General features: G+C 43.6%; 2 protein-coding genes across 3 annotated transcripts in view; both read right to left on the reverse strand.

Annotated features, from left to right (window-relative positions):
- Positions 1 to 4283: 4283 nt before the first annotated feature.
- LOC140216493 (probable ATP-dependent RNA helicase DDX53) lies at positions 4284 to 4907 on the reverse strand. The gene has a single exon (XM_072286811.1). It carries the CDS (start codon positions 4905 to 4907, stop codon positions 4284 to 4286), a length of 624 nt encoding a protein of 207 aa, XP_072142912.1.
- An 8967-nt stretch (positions 4908 to 13874) lies between these two features.
- The window catches only part of LOC126517845 (uncharacterized), a 53531-nt gene continuing 42942 nt past the window's right edge, over positions 13875 to 24463 (reverse strand). Inside the window, exon 7 of one of the 2 annotated variants that reach the window (XM_050167650.3) lies at positions 13875 to 23053. In XM_050167650.3, the coding sequence (XP_050023607.2) occupies positions 22817 to 23053 (237 nt within the window). In that variant the 3' untranslated portion in view covers positions 13875 to 22816. The remainder of the gene's footprint in view (positions 23054 to 24463) is intronic. The other variant, XM_050167660.3, reaches the window with a different exon arrangement.

Genomic DNA, 24463 nt, shown 5'->3' on the forward strand with positions numbered 1-24463 from the left:
TCTCGAATTATATCACTGGGTTGAATTCTACGCCTTGGGGTGGACGTTTCTCCGCTCTTGGATACTTGACAACTGCACCGTTGTTGGCTGACCTGAATTCATCCGCCTTCTCAGCAGCCACGCATGCAACTTCGGAATCATCGACGTGGAAAGTTTCCCCGACAGAGGGAAAATTTGTCCTAAGCGTAATCGAAAAGGGAGCAAAATCTGTCACCGCTTTCGTCACGCCGGGCTTGGGAATGGAAATTTCAGTCCACGTAGCATGACGTCATAAAGCAGAGTGCACAGGCCTTCTATATAGGATGCGTTGGCTAGAGGAAGCAAGACGAGACAAAGGGCTCCCGCGTCGGACACTTGGCGTGAAACTGCAACTGCGGCTCGCTGTCGTGTGTCGGCAGTGCTGGAAGGAAGGGCACATCATGCGCTACTGCAGCGAGGTGGGACGGCGGCCGGAGTCGAACGCTGAGACAAACCAAGGTGATGGAAGTGCGCTTGAAGAGCGCGTCGTGGAACGGAAAGGCCCCGCTAATCGCGATGATCGACACCGGTAGCTCTGGCTGCTTGTTTCAGGCGACGACGACCGAGTAATGCAACGTGGAAGCAGTGTCGCATTACATTCGGCGCTTTACATTCGGCAACAAGGACGTGTACGCAACGATGACCATAGGCAAGTGTGTTGCCGATCTCGCGACCACTGGAGTTGAGGGTAGCAACAGTGATGTCCTCATCGTACCGGATGCATTCGTAGCAGTGGAGCTCATCGTTGGAAGAAGATACACAGAGCTGCCTTACTTGGCATGTGCACGGACACAGGAACGAAGAGCCCGTCAGTAAGTGGAAACGACAGCGTAACGTGTACAACACGAGCAAAGGATGCGGCTGAGGTAAACAGAACTGAAATTAATTGGGTGACCTCGCAGGCTGAAGCCAAGTACAAAAGGCCAGTAGTCTTTCATGAACTGTAGTTAAGAGGTACTCGTTGAGATCGCTGATGGAGCAATGATAGTTAGGATGACTTCCTCATCTGGAAGCAAACTGGATATCGAAGAGAGGAAGAGACTTGCGCGAGTTGAGCCTGTGGAAACAGTTGACAGCGCCTTTTGTGCGCGTGGGTAGAAGACATAAGCAACCCATTGACGGAAGCCAACAATGCAAGTGACACAATTGGAAAGCCCCTTCTTGAATAGGTGGACCGTGCAAATAGAACCTGAAATAGCGCCAAACAAAGTCAAGACTTCATTGAACAAAGTCAAGGACGCCGTCACTGCTTCGGAAACAGTATGGCAGATCTGGAGTGCACGACACCAAAGGAAATGATCATGATGGTCGAAAAGAAGAGTGAGCCTGTGGCATTTCGACACTGTCCCTCGCCCTCAGGAAAACGGAAATGCAATCAGAAAAACGAAAAAGAGCGGCGGAAGCATAATATATATTCGAACAAATGTTTCGTATATGAGTCCACCGGAATGGAACGGTCGGAGCATTTGTTTGCATGGCAAAGAAATGTGGAGCAAACCAACGAAGCTTAAACAAAAAACACAGCAAGGGATCCCTCTAAACAAAACAAAAAGGATGGTGATGAAAAGAAGAAAAAAAATTGGTAGACGCTTAAGCTTCGTCTTTAAGAGTGGAACGCGATAGCATTCAACGATCACTGACTGCTTCTAGCGCTTCCCGTCAACTGCAATTTCCTCATCATCATAGCCAGCCTGTTTTTCTGTCCAAGCCTCTTCCCCATATGCCAGCGCTGGTAAAATGCACTGATTTTACAACTTCCTTTTCAATGATAATAGTAAGCTTCCAGTCAGTAGCTGAAAAGCTCTGCTGTATGAAATCCAACCCATTTTTATTCTTTTATGGATTTTCTTTTCATGATCAGGGCTCCCTGTGATTAATTGACCTAGGTAAACATACCCCTTCACAGACTCTAGAGGCTGATTGGCGGCCCTGAACTCTTGTTCCTTTACTCGGCTATTCATCATTATCTTTGTCTTCTGCATATTAATCCTCAACCCCACTCTTACACTCTCTCTGTTAAGGTCCTCAATCATTTGTTGTAACTCGTGTGCATTGTTGCTGAATAGAACAATGTCATCGGCAAACCGAAGGTTGCTCAAATATTCGCCGTTGATCCTCACTCCTAAGCCTTCCCAGTTTAATACCTTCAATACTTCTTCCAAGCATGCAGTGAATAGCTTTGGAGAGATTGTGTCTCCTTGCCTGACCCCTTTCTTTATAGATATCTTTCTACTTTTCTTGTGGAGAACCAAGGTAGCTGTGCAATCTTTGTAAATATTTCCAAAGACATTCGCGTACACCCCCTGTGCTCCTTGATTACGTAATTCCTCCATGACTGCTGGTGTGTCTACTGAATCAAATGAATTTTCATAATCTATGAAAGCCATTTAGAGAGGTTAATTGCACTCTGCAGATTTCTCTATTACCTGATTGATGACATCGACATGATCCACTGTAGAGTATCCCTTCCTGAAGCCAGCCTGTTCTCTTGGTTGACTGAAGTCAAGTGTTGCCCTTATTTTATTGGAAATTGGTGAATATTTTATACAATACTGAAAGTAAGCTAATGGGCCTATAAGTTTTCAATTCTTTAACGTCTCCCTTTTTGTGGATTAGCTGCAGCTTATGCAACCGCAATGTTCACCGAGAAACGCTGCCTGCGAACGCTATGCACGAAGGCGAGCTTTCTGGTAGAAACGCGGCCTCTTTCGTGGACCGATCCCGGAAGTAGCACACAGCTGCGCCAACAAAAAAAAAAGTACATCATTTTTCAGGTTTGTGTTATTGTTTTGCACTTTTTATATCTAAGTCTGAGAAGATTTAACATAAAAGGGCATGCGCTGTCAGTGTTTTGTTTCATCACATCTGTATGTGGGCATGTAATTCTCAAAATTCCGAATAACTGCCAAGAATGTAGCCCCCGTATTCAGAAATGCATCTTGACTTGAAGCTCATGCTTGACTTGATATAAATGACGCCTGGCGCGGATGCGTCCAAGACGCTCATTGCGTTTCTTTTGGTGTGTTCACGACAGGAGTCATTTAAATCAAGTCAAGCATGGACTTCAAGTTAAGATGCATTTCTGAATACGGGGGTAAGACAAGGTATGAGCAACTTTAGTGATAGAATGATGTAGCCATATAACCCGCATATACCGCATGTCATATAACAAGGCGTGTCATATGCATATACCTAGAGATATACGATAATTTTCGCTCACGGACAACTCCGCCGACGCCGGCGCGACACCGGAGTATAGAACGCGATAGCAATAAAGGGTCACTGACTGCTTGTCACGCGACAATTGCAGCTTATGCAACCGTAATCTTTACCGGGAAACGCTTGCAGCGAACGCTATGCACTAAGGCGAGCATTCTGGTTCTTAATATTCTGTGAAGTGTGAAAGCAAATTTTGTGATGTACATGCTAGCGCAACGCTTAACGAGGGCGTTAAGCCAGGATGCCCTAGTGCTAGAAGTTGTTAAATAATCTTGTTTTATCTAGGGGCCCTAATGTTAGTTGACCTCTAGCGACACTGCTACGTTGCGAAATGCAGTGTAGTCAACACGACTAGGAAAAGAAAAACAAGAAGAATGAAATACGAGGACAATGAAGGCGGCACGCGGTGGGCACAAGCAGCGGTATGTAGATTGACGTCTGAACAAATACTTCTGTAGAAAAGCTAACACCGAGCACTCTCTCGAGGTCACAGTGCTTTCTGTCGGCGAGCCTGTATGAGACAAAAATCCATGCATCCAGCTATTCACAATTGCTTCTGTGCCGAAAGACACAGTCTTGAGGCAGCATGGAGCCTAAGTTAGAAGGTGCTCTCGTTTTATTTTTTGCTTATTATTCTTATTGTCCAGATACTCGCAGCGCCATTTAGAATAAATGTGCAGAAAGGCAACCGGCAATAAATGACACGCATAAATACTTAGAACAAAATAAATGCAAATTCGCAAAAATATCAAAATAATTAGGCGCAGAGAAAGAGCTGGTCACGGGATATTGAAAATGAAGAAAATGCTTCTCTGGCTGAACAGCTGGAAGGGACCCATCCATGTTCAGAGGAGACGACGTACGCCTTCTGATTAAGGAAAACTCAAACTTGCCATTACTGTTTGACGGCCCGGCCTCCACGGCAGTCCGCTTCATAACAAGAAAAGTCACGTATCTGAGGACGATGAACTTGTTCATGGCTAGGTCGTTCGCCAGCCAGGAGTTACGACGACTATCTGCACACCTTGCTTTAAAGGGTCGATCTGCTATCGCCGACTGCCACCTCCATAAATGCACACAGACTTTATGCCTCGGTAGCTCTTCCCTTCCCGCTCAATTTGTTGGGCTAGTTCACGTGTCAGCACCAGGACGAGACCGGTAGGGCTTTTCCTCTCCTCCCTTGGAAGAGCCTGGTTGTCGACGTGGACTAAGGCAGCAGGTGAGGAAAATGCGAAGTCTTTGCCTGCACCTGTTCGTCCAATACTAACGAGGTCGTGACCTTGAGTGAGGGTTTCTTGGGCTTGGTTGTGAATTTCAGACAGTATCTTGAGACCGTTCTTGTAGACTTTTTTTGATATTTCTGGACATATTGCGAAAGTCTCCTCGAATGATGTCACAGGGTTGGTTGCAACGCCTCGGAGTCGACGTTCCGGCGCTCCCGGATACTTGACAACTGCGTAGTTATTGGCTGACCTGAATTCACCCACGTCCTCGGCAGTCAAACGTGCAAGTTCGGCTTGCTCGGTGTGGAAACGTTTTCCGACGGGTCGGAAATAGGCCCAGCACGTTGTTTTCTCATAGTCGCTCTTGGCAAGCAGCTTGGCCCAATTAGGCGAAGTGTCCTCTATGTCGGGTTCTTCTTCCCTGACCAAGTACTCCGATGGCGTCATCTTACGTCTCTGTCTTCGAATGAATAGTTTAGTCAGCGACGGAGCAGATGGTAGCTGCAGCTCTCCTGCGAGAAAGGATAGTATTCTAGCTCTTCGTAGCCCTGGTCCTTTGGGTGTTGCCGGCAGCCGAGATATGAGGCAGCTGACAGGCAGCACAGCTGACTGTAGACGTGGACAAGCTATGGTGTGGACGTGGCTGGCTAGGTTGCGGCCGACACATTCGAAAGCAGCACGTGCTCTTAAACGTGCTCCGATGATCTCGCGCTGCGTGTGGGCGAATATGAAGAGACGAAGAAAACGTTTTTACTTTGCAAACATTGTCAGCAAGCAGTAAAAAACGCAGTATCGTGAGAACTGTTTGTATCTTCAGTTTAATAAATACAAAGAGAAAAACGCGCTGTTGGGAGATTACAGCCTGCTTCCTAATAAAATTATGCTGAATGCAAATGGGGCGCTGCAGTCGTTCAACCAACTAAATCGAATTGCATGGAACAAAGAAAAAGAAAGAATTGTTTTATGGCCATTCAGATGGTGGTGCACTATTTTGTTTGAAATCAGGTCAGGATCAGGAAATCAGGTCTGCTCAACATTGGACGCGGTCCGTACGATTTTTTTTTTTTTTTTTTAGACGCTAGGAAGCATGGAAAAGAGAAAGCGCAAGAACAACCATTGAGCTTGTTTTGTTAGCACATATAGCTTTCAAGCAGCAATGTATGAGCTTTAAAGATAATAAGACATTTTGTGGTTAAAGGAGCCGGGATTGCCGTTTTTAGCTCTGGAACAATGTACCTTTTACAACAAATGTTAAGGCACGCAACCTTCGTTGCTTCTGCCGCAGGTATCATCGTACACCATGTTTGCCTCTCTCTCTCTCTCTTGACAAAACAAAGATGCCAGAAAAAAAAAAGGAGAAAATGTTATTCACCAGGTGCAGCTGCACCTGGTGAATAACATGACGGAACACTAAGCGTGTTCCGTCATCGTATACCGTCATCGTCAGGCCACCCACGCTCCTAATATTGTGATTTCTCTTCGGCGGCCATATCGACCTCTACTTCTCCCCCCTCATTGTCTCCCTAGCTTTATCTCAATGCTCCTTGTGTCAGCTGCGCTCGCTTACCTCTTACACACCAGCGACATTTCTGAAAGGGCCCCTCATCAGGTCACATAGTAAATTTTGGTTATACGCTGGAAGTTGTTGCGCGCCCTCTGAGAAGTGTTCTGCCGCAAATTTCTTTTTCAGATTATTGTATGAATAGCAGATATAGAAATATTCGAAGCACTGCGAACCGATGATTTCAGCAGGCGAGCTTATCCGCCAAGATGGCTCTCTCCACTTTCGCCCGTCTAGCCTCCGCAAGCGAAATTCCTTCCCTGCATTCTCCGGGGATCTACACCGCTCTTGCTACTGCACGGAGTGAAAGGAAGACTCGCAGACATTCGGTTTTTTTTATTTCTCTAAACCTTAAATCGTCTATTGAAGCACCTCATCCAACAAATAACTGACGTTGCGTTGAATCATTCTCAAAGTGACGTGCAACTACGAGTGACGTCACAGCACTGCGCACTTGTACACTTGACGTCGACTTCCCGGCTGGGAGCGCGGCGCCCACGAGAATGGCACACGGCGTTTGGTTTGAAATTTCAGCTCTTCTCGCGGCGCGTAACGGTGTAATACTTTGCAGAGACGATCGTTGGCGCACATTGTATGCACTGCGCTTGTCAGGTCAAAATAGCCAGACCTGGTGAGGGGCCCATAAACGGAGCTGCTCCGGGGAGGCCACAATCAGCTCCTTATGTTGAGAGAGAGAGGGAGAGAGAGAGAGAGATATGTGCCCCTGGCAGTATCTTTAGCGAATGGAGCATGAGCTATGTGTATGGGCTGTCGCACTCGGTGCAGGCCTTGCGGTGATGAAACTGAGAACAGCGAGGCAAATCCACGGCCGGACACGCGCGGTGCGCGGGGGCACGCACGCGAGCGCTGCGAAGTTCGAATTTCCCTACACTTTCCGCGTAGAAGATAGATTTCCCTGACGATGAATTTCTGTTCAGCCAGCATCTCCCAATATTAACGCGATAGCGAGGAGGGTCGCTCCGGTGCCGCGAAAAATCCGATGCCGGCGATAGCCGAAAATCATTCCGGACCACAACTACCCAGGTTCTCTTGGTGGCGCAGGGATGTTACTGTACTAATTGAATTCCTCAAAGTAAAATGCGCAAGAAAAATCGTAAAACGCAACCTAGAGACAGGATAGCGTCGGATTGTAAGTTGAATATACCAGGAAACATAACTCTGTAACGCGGAAACTCGAACACGAACCCATTTCCAGCATTTCTATCATTCATAGAACAGATATGGCCGCCGAGTTTTGCGCGCGCCGTCGCATGCAAGTCTCGGAGGCCATAAAGCGGCGCGCCCGGTTCCTCGCAAACACCTTTAGATGGCGCTCGCTTCCGCCAATGAAAACCATTGATGTTTGATGACAGAACGCATTCATGATAAGTTGAGAGTAATTGTCATTGATGAGGAAGGGTATAGCAGCATAGGGAGTGACCATAGATGCATTGTGTTGAAAATGGGATATGTAGTTGCGAAAGAGAGCAAGGAGTGCAAAAATGGCCAGTCCCAATTTGAACGCTGAACAAATAACAAACTTGAGTCGAGGAAGAACTTGGCAAATGGCCAAGTAAAGAGTGGGAATACAGTGAGCTTCTAAGTGTAATAACGACAGCAATACGGAAAGAGAAACAACATGTTCATTGGAAAGGAAAAAAAAAAAGAAAAGCTGGTGGAACAGGGACATACGAGAAGTGATCGCCGAACGACAGCGCACAGGCAGGCAAAGAAGGCGCAGTTACCGCAGGATGAAGTAACCAGTAAATGGGAAATATACCGGGAGAAAAAGTATCTGGTTCAAATACTGGTGCAAGCCAAGAGAAAAGGTGAAAGTGAACGTTGGTTGTCAGAAATACGTGAGAAAAAGAAGGCCACACTTGGAATATTTTAGAACCACATAAAATTATTAGGCAGGAAGTTAACAACAATACAACAACATATCCTATCCTAAACGAAGACGGAAACAGACTGGAAGGAGAAGCGGCTTTAAATTACATCCAAAATATAACAGCCGAATCTTTCCAAGGCAACGATGAGGTTGTATTCGAAGAAAAAAATTGCGTGAAAGAGACCCAAGAGGAAAAGGAGCTGGTGCTGACAAATTTCAAGCGGAAGAAAGCCAAAGAGAAAATTCCTAAGCGCACAGCCACAGGGCTAGATGAGGTTCCCGTTAAGCTGATTAATGAACTAGGACCAAAAAGTAAGGAAGCTCTAGTGAAAACAGTGGAAAAAAACTTTAAAAGATAGCAGAATACCAGACAGTTGGCGACAATGTAGAATGAATTTAATTTATAAAGGTAAGCGGGAGAAAGATGGAATTCACTCGTATAGACCGTTGCCCATTACATCGGTAATCTACAGGCTAGCAATGTAAGCAATCAAATTAAAGCTGCAAGCATCGGCAGAGAATAATGGCGTTTTGGGAGAACTTCAGGATGGCTTCAGAATACGTAGGCGTATGGATGATAACTTATTTGTTCTTACTCAGTGTATTGAAATATCAAGAAGAGAAAGCAGACCGTTATATGTGGCCTTTTTCGACATTACAGGAGCGTCTGACAATGTAGACCGCAACATTTTGTGGGATATTCTGGAAATGGAAGGTTTAGGCGACGATTGCATGCAGCTTTTGAGAGAGATTTATCTAGAAAATACCGTTTTCGTTGAATGGGAAGGGATGAGGAGCGAGGTGAAAGTTGACATCAACAAGGGAGTGAGGCCGGGGTGCCCTTTATCCCCACTGCTGCTTATGATGTACATTGTGAGGATAGAGAGCCGCTAGAAGGAAGAAATATCGGGTTTAATCACTCACACAAACAGGCAGGTACAGTAGTAGAGCAGCAGCTTCCAGGTTTATTTTATTTGGATGACATTGTGTTGCTAGCTAACAAGGAAAGTGATTTGCAACGTCTGGCTAATATGTGTGGACAGGAAAGCAAGAATTTAGGCTTGAAAATTAGTGTTAGAAAATCATGTGTTACGGTATTCAATGAAAACAGTTAACAGACAGTGGCAGTACAAGACCAGGAAATATCTCGGTCAAGAGAATATAAATACCTTGGTATATGGATAAATGAAGGCAATAGATATATGGAAACACAAGAAAAAACAATAACAGTAAAAGGGAAGAGAAATGCAGCCATAATGAAGCACAGAGCGCTATGGGGATACAATAGGTACGAGGTCCTCCGAGGTATGTGGAAACGTGTAATTGTTCCAGGACTTACTTATGGAAATGCGGTTGTTTGCTTGAAATCAGGGGTACAATCAGGACTCGATGGGAACCAAAGATCAGAGGGTCGCCTCACATTGGGTGCACATGGGAAGACTACAAATGAAGCTGTGCAGGGTGATGTGGGCTGGACTAGTTTTGAAGTGAGGGAAACTCGCAGTAAAATTGAGTATGAAGAACGACTGAGGAATATGGAAGAAAGTAAATGTGCTGGGAGAGTGTTGAGGTATCTGTACAGGAAAAACATTGATTCACAGTGGACGAAAATAACTAGGAAGCTTACCGTCAAGTATGCAGCCTGTAAGGTGAGCAACACAGCAACAAAGAACGTCAAGCGGAAAGTCAGAGGCTGAAATAATCTCATGGGTGGCAGCAATGAAAAAGAAACATGCCATGAGTAGCTACTTAAGACGGGAAAAAAATCAGGAAAGAAACAATTTATGATAACTCAAAGGGAAGCTCATTTCTTTTCGAAGAAAGATCAGCATGCCTTAGAACATGCGAGATATAAGAAGGAAGAGGAAGCATGTGCTTGCTGCGGTAAAGCTAGGCAAACGATGGAGCATGTTTTATTAGAATATGAAGATAGCTGCCCAGCGGTCGATTTAGGCACCACTGGCCTCCTTGAAGCCATTGGGTTCAGTGAGAGCAGGGGGAAAGTAAACATGTCCGCAATAGAGATTAGTAAGAGGCGATTAAGAGATTGGTGGAAGAAAAGTAGGAAAATGACAAAAAACAGACGTACAAAAACAAAGTTCACAATAGAGGGTCAGAAAATTTGGTTATGGGAATTCGTCGTGGGTTTTTCTTTTCCTTCCTTTTTTTTTTTTTTAATGCAGGTAGGACATTAAGCAGTACAATAGCAAGTGCTTGGTGGTGCAACCCAGTGGCCCGTTCCAAAGGGGACGCTCATAACATCCATCCATCCTTCCATCCCGCATCGCGGTCCATGGCAGAGACCGCATTTCTGCTAGAAAGCTCGCCTTCATGCATAGCGTTTGCCGCCAGCATTTCCAGGTAAACATTATGGTTACATAAGCTGCAGTTGCCGGGAAGTGTGAGAAGCAGTCAGAGGGACCTTGGAATGCTATCGCGTTCCACTCTTAAAGGCGAAGCTTAAGCGTCCTCCCAAGTTCTTAGACACGAGAGAGCATGAGGTACCAGGTAAATCAAAACCGCGCCTGCCTTGATGCCTTACTTAGGGAAGAGAATCGAGGGATCATAAATATGAAAAGGAAAAGCACCATAGATTGAATGCAGGCCAGCAAGATCAAGTGTTCACCACACGTTCAGGGTGTATGTGCCCATCAAGTAAATTTTACATGCTTGATTGCATACCACTTTTTTCTGCATATTCAACAAAAGAAAATATGCGCACTCCAAGGTGAGCATCTCGCAGTGTCGGCTCCATCGCTTCATGAAATATCATTCCAAGACATCACAGTGGTGTCACCTAGCGGAAGTGCTTATAATCGAACTTGGCAGGTGCTAAAAAGATATATTAATATGCGACCTACGGTGCAAATGCAGTGACCAATGCAAACCAGGGATTCCAGAAGCAAGGGGAGGCAGCGAGGCCAAGCGGCTCAGCAGGTTCCATTGCAAGGAGGCACAAACTCCCCCACCCTCGCCCATGAAAAAGAAAGGCCGACCCGTCTTTAATGAAGTTATCAAGCATTACTTTTACAATTGCCAATAACAACAAAAAAAAAACGTTGTATATAAGCAATACATTAGCCCTCCTTCCCAGCTTGTCCCTTAATGGATGTTACTTATCGAAGTAGTAGAGATGGACGCGCCACGTCATATCAGTTGGCTGCATTTAAATGTCTTCTTGAAGATATACTTAAAACACCATATCGGTTGGGAGTGTAACTAAAGCCTTGTAGTAAAACTTTTATGCGACTACATCTTTGAAAACACCAACTTCCCTGAGATTTATTGAGCATGAAATGACATTCACATTGAATGTGGTACAACCCAACAAAGCCCAAAGTATCATTCTGATACACTGAATTTGATGCTTGAAAAATCTGTTTTAGTGCTGTAAAGCCAATGTACAGCTCACGTTAGCGTTTTTGAAATTTTGGATGGAGTGTTCAGTTGTGTATAGTTCAGCAAATGAATTACTAATTAGTATGGTAATTACTGAATCTATTTTAACACATTTATAATTTCGCTACTCCGATATACTCTCAGTTGCCAGAAATACAGGTGAGCAAGTTGTTTCAACTTTCTTTGACGTAAAATGGTGTTCGAGCTTTGTGGGGTTAAATTTTGCAGAAATGTGCAACCATAGGTTTAGTTTAAAGAGTGAAAGCAAGTCAAACAGTTTCAGATAATTTTCGTTCTGAAATATGGCAGTGCCCACGGCTATGTGATAGAGCTGCCGACAGCATGACATCTAATGTGTATGTTGTAACACGACAAAAATATTTTTTTCGGACCACACATAAATTTAGCCATCTATAGGATGTGTGCAATGTTTAAAAAAATGTTCTATGGAAATCTATGGAACATAAATGATTATCTGAGGATAGTCTCGTAGCTGTTGTCACCACTATGCAGTTATCACGTTTCACATAGTCTCAGAAGTGTGTTCCATCATTCCAGTGCAGTGTGGCATGCATGTTAATGTAGATGCCTCACATATTTTGCATAAGTAATAAGGGGAGACGAATCTGATGATATAACCATTAGTAGAGCGTGAGCAAAAGCTGCTATTACAGATGTGAATATCTGAAAAACTCTTTAATGGAGTTCTCTGTTAATAAGCTCTGGACTGCGTTAAACCAGGCACTTTATCGAAAATGGGGCAGGCAGGTTTCGTCGCACCTCGTTTTATGCCCAGGTGTTCCTAGCATACACAAACTTCGGGAGGGGGGGGGGGGGGGGGGGCATGTGTTCAGTGTGCCTCCTCCCCCTGCCCTGGCTACTTCCCTGATGTTATCAAAATTCAATTTATCAACAGTAGTCCAGCAAAGGACGTTACGTCAACATACAGCATTTCATCAAGATAGGCACCCTTGCCGACACGAGCTCCAGCGACAGGTCTTGTTGGACTGTTGTGAATCCCTTTGCCTCCTCCTTCCAGTGGATTCGTCTCATTTGGACTAGTCCTATCAACGATGTCAAGCAAGTGCAACTTCTTACTCAAAGTTCAAACTTCTTGGTCGTTGACTGAATAAAGCAACACGACATAGGCACTTGGGGAAGGCTTAGGGAGGCCGACTTCGCAAGTCAAGCTACTTGGACACCATTTTCATCCTTCTCATGACACCTCGGGCTAGCCAATCCATGGTAAAAGTGCTTCCACAGCATTCACACAGGCTTGGCAGCACGTTTGGTTCGAGTTTCATACAAAAATGGAAGGAACTGTTGTGCTGTTGTCTACTATAGCTGCAAGTTTGGTGCCTCAGCTATCTGCCAGCATGGGAAAACTTGCCTAAACCATGTCCGTGTGGCTTCGAACAGCTTTGCGAGTTAGCAAGTAGGTCCCATTCAACAACATATTGTCATAATTGAAGCGCTTCATGATGATTATGCTTGTGTGCAGAGACTTGTTGCCTTGCTGTGTTTAGAGATAAATTGCCTGGAAACTTAGAAAGATAAAGGATGATAAATAATGCCACAAGAACTTATCAAGCCACAAGCTCAAAGGCAAGACAAATCCATGTACTGCCCTTCTGTGGTAGCTGAACAATCGCAGCACCAGAAACACTTATAGTAACTTTTGTAGGAAACTCTATGGTACCAGCCGACGGAGTTGAGAGCTGTACAGCAGGTGCAGCAACCCTACTTCTCCACAACTGGCAAAAATGATAGCCAAACATAGGGGCTTCGGAAGCGGAGGGGCTCACAGCCCCCCTTTCCCTAACCTTCAACTTCCGTTATCCTTACACAGAGGAGACTCAATATCCACGCTAATCGTTTAATCGCTGCACAAAGGAATGTTGCCCGCTTAAACCAAGCACAAGAATCTATGCAGTAACTTAATGCAACGTCTTCTTTCCTAGACGCCTGCAGTGTGTTAGCCATGAAAAATGTTGAACCACCACACATCACATAGAAGTGGCTTCATTGCTTCCTCACAGGGCTCTGCGTAAAAGAGAGCTCCACGGTACCTTGGTCCTCGGGAACGAAGGGGCTCCGCCCCCCCCCCCCCCACCTCTTTCAGCCTCGAATGTTTTAAGCCTTCCACCCCCCCCCCCTTAAATTACGCTTACAAAGCCTCTGGCAACACAAACTGAACAATACTGCTGGTTTATCACCCGGTGTGGTAATGTGCTTAAGGAGCATTCTCACAAGTGTTCCTTTTTCTTTTATGGCTAGGCCCGCAAAACTGACATATCTCCTCCCAAGTATTTTTGACCTCCTCCCTACTTCACACATTTGAATAAGGACGTATCATGATGAAATAAACCCATCCCAGACAGCTTGCATACTTGCATGCTCCAGATCTGAATTAGCCAACTACAGCCAATTGTTTTTCCTTACATTTAACCTCTAATGCATGTTTCCTGCAAAAACTTGCATTTGACATCATGAATTTTACAGTTAGCAGTCTCTCCACTCTAGTGTGCCAATCCTAGCAGATAGATAACAAAAGTGCACCAAGTATCTTTCCTTGTTTTTTATTTCTGTGAACAAAGAAAACAGTACAGTGAATCAACTTCACTTTGCCAAATGCACTATGGCCAGCATCAGCACACTGAACATTGCAGCATAGCATTCAAGAAAAGTGGTCACATAAGTGCTAACAAACAGAACGGTGCAAGCACTTCTAAAAATACACATATGAAGCCCAGAGTTCAGCTGCAGTATGATCTATCATAATCCTGCATGGAGACACTGGATCAGTGACTGCAGCAGAAGTGAAGCCTTCAGGATCAGAAAAATAAAAACAAGACAGGTGCAATGGAAGTGTCCAGTCACTTCACAAAACCAGTCATATATTACTTAAAGGGACACTAAAGGGAAACAATAAATCAGTTTAGACTAATGGAGCATTGTTTGAGAACCCTGTAGGCAGCCATTTCAAAAAAATATTTTGATTATTAGATGAGAAAATGAAGGTCCAAGTATCAGTACTTGAATTTTGCGCCGAAACCCCAGCGCCGGTACGTCAGCGTGACATCAGGGATTCCGAAGTATGTTTTCGCATTTGGGCCGCGTTGGCTGAGTAAAGGTTCCCGAAACTTGCCATGTTTAATATTTGGTTCCTTTAGAACACAATGTAGTCAACCTGTACCCCTATATATAATTAATAGGCCCTAGAAGATGCCATCAAAATTCATGACGTCACAGCCCCCAGGTGCGGGAACTCAAATAGGCATCGCCACCCGTATTTCGTTTTTGCGCTTTTTCTTGCTTACCAAACGTCTTATCGTAAGAGTGGTGTTTTTGGTGTTGTAGAACGGTAATTTACTGATGCAGAAGAAATCATTGTTCCGTTTAGTGTACCTTTAAAGGCCGCAACTCATTCCGACAGCATCCACTATATAGCAGCACACTAAAGGGGCTCCGAGCAACTCTTTCAATGCAGCTTAAATACCCAGCCAAGTATTACTAACCTTCAGCACAAAAGGAATGCAGCGACGTACATTCACATCGTACACAACATCACTCTGCAAGAGCCTAGAAGAGGAAAAGACACATGTACATGCCACAGGTAGAAATTTGCAGAAATGTGCAGTGCAGAAAAATAGCTAAAATTACGAAATATGGAAGGCGGCGGATGACTCGTTCTTCCAGATTTCGCAGAGGTCCAATGGTGTTATGACAACGAAAAGACACTCCATATCCAACAGCTTGTGACAACTCTTTCGCTGCATTTTCACATGCTGCCTCCAACCATTTCAGCAACGTCTATGGTTGTCGGTCAAAGAAGGGCGTCGGAGCCCCTTTAAAATATCAGGCAAGTCTGGAACAAGGACTATTTCACTAAACTCTAAATATAGATTGCAGAACACTGACAATGCCAATATACTTTGAAAACTCTTCGCGACGGGTTGACGGAGTGAGAAAAGCGCTACGAGCACACATTCTGCCCGGACAGGGGGTTGGAAAAATACTTTTCTGCAAGAGCCAGAGAGTAACCTGCTTTTTATTCAAACACGCTCAGATGTTCTGAAAAGTGGCCCACAGCACATATACTCGAAATAGTGGTCCTGGTCCTCTTGTGTTAAACATTCTATATCGCCTATGCCTGCTTAACCAAAATGTGCACCTAGGCACAGTCACAGACATGTGAAACATGGCATGGTGCAGAGCTTGTCGGCTGCTGCGACAACAGCACAGTTGGGTGAATCTACCAAGTACCACCTCTTCGCAAGTACCAAATTTTCAGTATAGCCACTACAAAAAGTGAACTATACACAGTAACAGAAACAAGCCAATATCATACCACACTTCATAGAAGTTTACACAATTCCACTAGGCTCACCAGATCTGTCTAAATGCTTGCCGCTTCTTTCTTTTGCATTCCAGCTTCCTTTCCCGTGGGAAGAGCAGCCAAATGGACAAAATCTAAGAATTCGGTTAATCTCCATGCCCTTCCTTTTATCTTCCCCTCCACAAGGCTCAAAAATCAAGAAACCCTCAAGCAATATTGGACAATGCCAAAGCATAAAACAAACATATCATCTTCATTTACTGTTTAGGCCGGGATACTGCAATGATTCCAATATCAATCCTTTTTCTTTTCCAAATAGTGCTATGCCTACATTACCACCAGTAACAGACTCACAGCACAAGCAAAATATGAAGGACAAAAAAAAAAAAAGAAGAACATATGACATACGCCCCCTCCTTTGTGTCCTGCATCTTTCACTTACACTGTTCATCAATTAAAACAGGTCACCAAATAGCTGAAACCCACACTTATTAACAGGCTTCACCAGTGGTGAGCAGTGGATAAACAATAGAATAAAGCCGAACGAATCGTTACATATTATCCATCCAGATTTCAGCGCACCTTCCACAAAACAACCGTACTGCCTTCAGTAACAATAACATGTTCAAAGTTCCCATGACATGCAATGCTTAGCAGCCGGGCAAGATGCAGCCATGTAATAATCAAAAGAAAAGGTGTTGACCTTCTTGCCAATGTTGCAAGCACCAGCAACACTTCACAAGTCCATGTCAGTACCTTCTTTAAATGTCTGCCCTATCCAAACCCTCCCAAGCAGAGCACATGAGATAGGCTAAATATAGTAGGCTAACACTGGTATGTTGGCCATGAAATGCTTCAAAATCTCACAAAATGGCTGACTCACGGAGCAATGACACAAACAATCCACAACAGTGAAAAGTGGCTTGCCTCAACTTACAATACATGAGGCTTAGTTTTACTTGTACAGGTATACACGTACCACCCTTCATGAAAACCCTCCATAAAACCACAATCTGAACATGAAACTTGGACTTGAGCACACACTCAATTTCACCTGCTAACCTAGAAATGCAGTTTATAGGATTTTTTTTTTTTTTTCAAGCTTGCAGAAGATGCTTGCACCATGAGTTGCATTCACTTACAATTTCTTTTTTTGTCAAAACGAGACTTTGTGGTATTACACAACATATCTTATACCCATGCTCTTATGAGCGGCAACAATGCCCGAGCACTATGTTGAGTGCTCGGCGAGACAATAATTAAGTTATTTTCCTGCCCTTACTAATTGTACACAAATCTAAAAACCAGAACTCGTACCACAGAAGGTCTATTCTCATTCAACAGTGTACAATGAGTGGTTTTGTCAAGTTCTGGTGGGCTGAAATGGCACAGTGCCGATTGAAAATGCTCCCAAAAGATTGACGGTGATGCTTTTGGTGAAAAGCATCAGTCCCGCAGTGCCTGTGTGCACCTTAATAGATTCCATTTTTCCATTTTTCAGAACTACAAATGTCTCTGTAACATTATCAACTCTTACATTCATCTAAGGTACTTGTACACACGAGATCTGTAGCAGCGGGGGAAATACAAATGCGACCAACTGCCGCTGCTTCCACCAATCCACTCACCCTATATTCAAAAGTACACCTTTTAAGAAGTAGGGCATGGTATACAAAAATGGAAGCGAATTTATGTCGACCTGATTGTCTGCAAATACCAGCAAGGCAGTCGACCCAAACAAAAAGTATGGGGGCCAACTTGTCGCTTTGGAGCAAATTGGACTGCCTTTCTTTGAAGGACAGTCACTGTGCGATGCATGTAGAGTATTTATTTCTATCTTGATAGCATTTTATCCAATGAAAGCAGACTGCACCAATACATGAAATACTGTACAGTTTCGTAATAAAATTCCCTTATTGAACAAACTTTTCATTTAGGACCTTGTGTGCTCAAAAAGGGCTTTACAATGACTCAAGTCATGCCAAAGCGCTGTACATGACGTTGTACAGGAAGATAACATTTTTGTTGATTGAACATCCAGCTCTTTCAACGTATGCACAGAGCATTGACCTGCATCAAGACAAGTTATTAGTATGTAAACATTTTTTTCACTTCACAGCTGCATCAAAGATGGATCCAAGAGTTATGAAGACTCACTACAATGCAACAACCCTTCTCTTCAAAGCATTGCTTTCTTTCTTTCTTGTTCAAAACACAAAGGAGGCTTAAGAGGTAAGAGCCAGTCATAAACCAATCTCATCAGGCTTAAAGGGCATATACCTGCTTGGCTTATGCTATGACAGCAGTAGTCATCTCCACATTTCTGCTGTACTTAGACTAAAGGCAACCATGACTGGAATGTTGTTGGATCAGCCGCGTCACAATAATATACTTATTAAAATTTTCTTTCTCTGTTTCAAAGAAAGAGGGAGATTATTTTCGTGTAAGCGAGTCCTCTCAACCATGGTCCAGCTGTGAAATTCTGGGCCAGTATTCTCAGTTGTTCACTTTCGAGGACACCAACATCATTTTCGCACATTGCTTCTATGAGCGGCAGCATTCTTAGTCATGTGCTAAGACAGCTTTTGCTAGCCGCTGTGCAATGCTGTCTGTCCTGAATGCCAACATGACCAATACAAGCCACATAAAATTCGAAATTTCCCGAAAGTGATTGCATCTCAAAGTGAACGATTGAGAATACTACCCAAGAGGGAGAGAAGGAAAGGCATGGAAGTTAACCATGATGTTGCCCAATTGGCTGCCCCACAGGAAGGGGATGGGGGGATGCAGAACGATAAGACGCCTTGTCCTTATCTCTTTGAGAAGACACTAAAGAGAAACTCGACAGGCTAGACTGAAATAACACACTTAGGAATTATGATTACCAAATATGTCAGCCTCACAGTCAGTGGTCACTTGGCAAGCCAGTAAGAACACGCACCGAAAGACAGTTGCTGTCCCATCTGCTGAAGACTTTTGCTACCGGCATTCTTTGCAGCAGCAGTTGGACAGTGCAACGCCACCGTGAGATTAGTCTATCAAAAGCACAGTGCAAGACTAGGCTATAACATTATCGTTCAAAGAGTAGCAACATTTTGTTGACTAACTGCAATGCTCTTCAGGTGCCCAGTTGGGTCACTCTGCCATTCTTGTGACTGCTTTACTTCGTTAGACCTTCTACTCAGCTCTGAAAGCCAATGTAACTGTGCTACATCTCTACTTCTGGTGAGGCATCTCTCCCTATGAAAGTACAGCATGTCTGAAGTGGCAAGAAGTGCCAGCTTAATTACTGCTAGAGAAAACGATTCTAGTAATCAGAGCTTCAAATAAAGGTGGTTACCAAAAGTTTTCTTGGAGCTCCGCAAAGTGGCAATGGACGTTGCATGTTATTCCTCGATTCTTGACAGACAATGAATTTCAGAAAGTATTTTCTTTTTAAGTCAGACTTATAACTATACTTACACACCTTTTGATAGCTTAAGAGTTGCAACTAGTGGTTTCTACGACAAAGTAAAAAAAAAATCATTCAGTCAGTTTCGGTTGCTAAAATTGCTAGCACTGAACCACAAAGGCAAGTAATAGAGCATGGCAACTAGCCAAAAGTAGCGTACCGAAGCACCAAATTGTCTTCAGCTTTTGTTTCTTTGTTTCTACTTCTTACCCAGTAGGTGCAAAATGAATCTCCCAACAACACCAGCAAATGAAAACCAACACACACACACACACATAGTCCTTATCCTCAGTTTCATACATTATATGAACACACTTGCCCACTCACTCACATACATACTATTTTACTGCTAACATGACAAAAATGCATCGCAAATAGATACAGATATCGAGAGATCCATCTCGCCCTATGAGTAATAACACACACAGTAAAGTACACAGGCAAAAAACGGCATGCTAAGGACAATGTGCATACAGCACTATTCTTACACTCTTAATACACGAGTCTGCAGAAAAACGGCACACAGTTCCAGCGACTGAGACCAGCAGCAAGCAAGACCAGCTGCCATACACCTGCACCTCCCCCCCCCTATAAGCTCTTCATGCAAACCATAACCCCAGTTCATATCACATAACCAGCATCTTTACTCACTCTTGAGCTTGTAAAGCAAGCGGGGCTCATTTGCTCAGATATATACAGTGAAACACAAAAGAAAAAATTTAATAATTTGAGCATCGTGTTGACCATATGTACAGACCCTAGCAAGCTGCAGTTTCACACAGAAAAATGTATTTTGTTTCTTGGAACAAAAAAAATCGATAGTCATGATCTGCACTTGCCACCAAACGGTGATGCTGTTGACCAAACTGAAGTGTAACCAATTGTTACAAGTGTAACTAGGTCTGTAGAAGCCTCTTTGGAAAATCATTTAGGGTTTTTCAAGAAATTCTGAGGCTACTGCAAAGCAATTTCAAGTATAAAAGCATTGTGATGCCAAACACCTTGAAAACAAAAGCCTGCCTTAAACAAAGAGCAAGCTTTTTTTTTTTTATTGCACAAGAAAGAAAAGGTACTCGCTAAGCCTTTTTCACATTAACCATCACTAGCCATTCCATAAAAGATGGATTCCACCCCAAAAATGAAATCAAGCTCCCTCGACTCTGGGCTTGCAAGAGCCTCCATGGTCAAGTACACAAATAAAACTCTACAAACCTAGAAGAAAGCAATATTCAAGGATTTTTATGCTCTGTAAAATTTAAATAAGGGCATTCAAGGCCTTGAAAATGGCAGTTTCAAGGCATTTTACAGAACAGAATTCCTATGTTTTCCTGTGCATTTATGTGAAAAACCGCATCTTGCTATGGTCTGTAGTTTTTGAATGATTAAGTTATTGCTTTTGCTCTGTATAATGCAATACACTAGATTCTTAGTTCTGTGCAGGCAGTTGTCACAAACCACAGGCCTGTCGAGAAACATCGAACCTTGAATTTAACAAACACCGATTTTATGACTTAACAGATTTAGCCAAGTAAATATTGAGATTTGGTTGGTCACCATCATTTCTTTTAAATCTGGTGCTAGTCACAATACTCCTTACAAATAAGCATGCTTTGCAAACTGGCTGGCCCTAATTTTGCAATAATGACATGCCCTGTACACATGGCCACTGGAGTTGACTCGATAACATTTAAAATTATTTAAGTGACCCATCATTGATAGCCGCGTAAGCCCCGACACTCGTCACCTAAAATGCATTATTGCCAACAAAGTTAATCTCTGCTCCACAGTGTTCAGTAACCACTGAAAGCCTATCCTGAAACAGCCGGTACTGCAACTTACACTTGAAAAGTTCACGTGATCCCTCAGTTTTGGTGCCACTAAGCACGCATTGTAAAGATACAGGCAACTATTCTCAACAACAAGATGTATATGCAATTTCTTGTGCATTCTTTAGACAATACATTTCTATAGAACTGCCATATGGCTGAAGAGCAAATTTGTCAAACAGGTAGAGGCTTCTATATTTGTGGAATACAGCAGCCTGCTGCATACTTTCCTGCCAGCCTAATCCAGCGTCCCACACGAGACAGCAGTACAAGTCTTCCAGAGCACCGGCGAATAGCAAAGGCGTTCATACAGATATCCTGCAGAAATTGAAGAGCTAAAAAGCCCCGTTTGCTGTATACAAGCTCATCACTACACTTATCACAGAACAGCAAAACCCAATCCACACACGAAGAAAAAATTATCCACATCAAAGCTCTGGCAATCAACGCCTCTCAAACAGGGGAGAGAGTATACATAATGGAACACCACAACTTTGCACTTCATGAGTTGAAAAGGTTAGAAATAACAATAGCAATAATGCCTTAAAACATGTTGCACCGCAACACATTCAATACCGTCGTGCCATGCTAAAATATGACCAGAAGATGCAGCTGCAGTGAAGATAATGGGCCAGGAACTCGACAAACAGCTCTACATCAGATCAACAGCTATGTGAACATATAGTGCTGCTGCAATTCAACCCAGCGCACTATGCATAAGACTACACCATGCATACACACGCTGATCAGATTGAAATTACCCCTAAAAACAGAAAGCTGAGCTTTCTACGAAACAAGCCATTCTATAACCTAACACAGTTGACAAACCTGCATTCGAAGCAACAATTCCTGCACATACGTCGACATGCAATAACATTCCCCGATGTAATGCCAGCATAAAAAATGATGAACATCAGGAATAAACAAAAGGAAACACTGAATCTTGTGGTTCACTCAGAGATAAACATCCACACAATCTCATCCACACTCATACAAAAATAAGCTCCCCGCAGTAGAGCGCAGAGAGAAAAAGACATGATGCCTATATAACAACTAGAATGCACTGTGATCATTAATCACTTTTTTTATTCTGGCCAACCAATAACGCTGCTCCCAACAAGCAAACCCACAGAATGATGCTGCACTTAGAAAGCTACGAGTAGGAATGCCCACAAACACAACTGGACAAATGCAATGGTCTATGTATAGACGATAAGCAATGCTTTGGTATATTAAATTGATTGAATGGTTCAAAGAATGTTTGCAATCACTACATTAAAAAAAAAAAAGATTGAAAGATTCTCTTACAAAGCCTCCTCACCAACCAATTCTGATGATGAAAATATGTATGGCAAAATGTTGTCAACCAGTTTCGAGTGCTCAAAAACAACAAAATCTCATGAATAATGCCAGCACAAAAACCACATTTGCAATCAATATATGAATTCGTTATCCCAGACAGGCAATCATCTTTGGGCAAAACATGACCCGCTGATCCCAAGCAAGCAAAGTGCTGACACGCAACCGCTTCTCGCCAGCCAGCAGAAACTGTAAGAACAACTCGTAGTAACGATGCCCCTTCAGCCCAGCTCTAAAAGCCTCTTCCGCAACTGACACTTATGCTGAATGCTTTCACCTCAGTGATGGCTGCTCATAGATACCTTAGCAAAAGAAACGGCGCAGTCTCTCTTTGCTTGAAGCAAGAGACAACAAGGAGATCACAATAGAATAAATTTTTAAAAACAAGAAGGGGAAGCCACAGACATGTTCATGGGTGTGAGTTTATGATTATTATCCATGCTTTCTTTACACATGACTACTGCACTGCTCCGCGACAGGGCCGTGGGACTGTCGGCAGTGGCTGCCACTAAAGAACCAACAGGTGGCGTTCACCTCCAATGTGTGTCCAAATGCGAATGGGTGTATGGGCGCGGATTCTGTTGCTGTAGACACATGACACAACCAAGCTGTCTAGTAGTAATGCGACTGTAGTATTTATAACAGTATGGACAGAGGCACCAATTTCCAAGAAAGACCCTGCTGGTTGAGTGTCGAGGTGATGACGTTGAGAACCTGCAGTCACTCCAATTGCCGAGGGACCTATGGCCCACAGATCTAGCAGGTCCCTGCAAAGGGAAGAGGCACAGCATTTCAATGCATGCTACACAGACCTCCTGCACTGAAATTTACATTGTGCTAATGAAGACGACACCACAGAGAAGGAAGCTAGACGTGTGAAAAGAGACAGGATGTGCTTGTCCTGTATGCTTTGCTGTGGCGTCGTCTTTGTTAGATTGATACAAATCGTATAAAGTATGAATCAAACAGCCCACATTGTTAAGGCCTATTGCAGTCAACTTATATTAAAGAGACACTGAAGACAACAGTAATTTGAGCTGTATCAGTAAATTACCCTTCTGCAATACAAAAAAATCCACTCTTACCGTGAGAGGAGGTTCGGTAAGCCAGAAAATACAATAAACAGGTAGTGATGCCATATTAAGTTTTCACAACAGCTCACCATGGCGTCGTGAATTTAAGACGGCATCTGCTCGAGCCCAGCAAATTTCGTATCGATAAGGACAGACAAGAGTGTATTCCTAAAGAAACCAAGGCTGCACTTAGCAACAACTATTACTGGGCCACAAGAGCCCAAGTACGAGAAAACTCTGAAACCTGTGATGTTACAGTGACGTACGAAAAATTAAAAAAAAAAAACTGACCTTTGTCTTTCTTTTTATTTTATATAACTAACGTATTAGTATAAAATGGATTATAATGGAGTCATTCCAAGCCAAGCACATGAGCACAGGTCAGCACACACTCATTCACTAATACTTTCACAGGCTATGCACTCACTGCAGTTCCTATGCCTTTCCACTCCTACTAGCTAACTCTCACTGAAGTTCATAGTCGCTTCCATTCACACTTACCACCGCCCATTCACATTTACCACAATTCATTCACATGAACACTCTCATCTACACCCACTCACAGGCACTCACTCATTGACAGTCACCGTTGTTTATTCTAACCTTTGTATTCGTGTTAGTTGGCGCTCACTCCTTTTCATACTCACATCCGCTCGAATTCATCGGCATGCACTCCCGTTAAAACTCACATAATCTCGCACTCTCAGACACACACTGACACTCAGTAGCACACCTGTGAAGTGAGTCTGGAAGCAAGTATGAATAAGTGTACTCTCGAATGAGTATGCCGACTGATATGCACCACCCGGAAACCTGAAGCTCTCCCGATTTTTTTCTTCTTTTTTAAAAGAATTTTCAGAATTTTGTAGGGCCGCGATTTTGTAGCGATGCCCTTTCCCGATGCGAATGCCTTTCGCGCTTTTTGTGTTTGTGAGTGGTCAAGAGACGCTACGCACCGGGCGTAGCGTCGAACCCAGCCACTCGCGAACGCGAAAAGTGCCGAAAGGCATTAGCATCGGGAAATGGCGGTCCATTTGAAATATATGAAAGGTAAAGTATTTCATAGAAGGACACTTAACAATTTGTTTTAGAAAACTTTATCGA

The sequence above is a fragment of the Dermacentor andersoni genome, chromosome 3 (assembly GCF_023375885.2).
Source record: "Dermacentor andersoni chromosome 3, qqDerAnde1_hic_scaffold, whole genome shotgun sequence".
NCBI classification, from domain to species: Eukaryota; Metazoa; Arthropoda; class Arachnida; order Ixodida; family Ixodidae; genus Dermacentor; species Dermacentor andersoni.

What these genes read in the sequence shown, in the direction of transcription:
- LOC140216493 (XM_072286811.1), bottom strand. Translation starts at nt 4,907, where the DNA reads ATGACGCCATCGGAGTACTTGGTCAGGGAAGAAGAACCCGACATAGAG.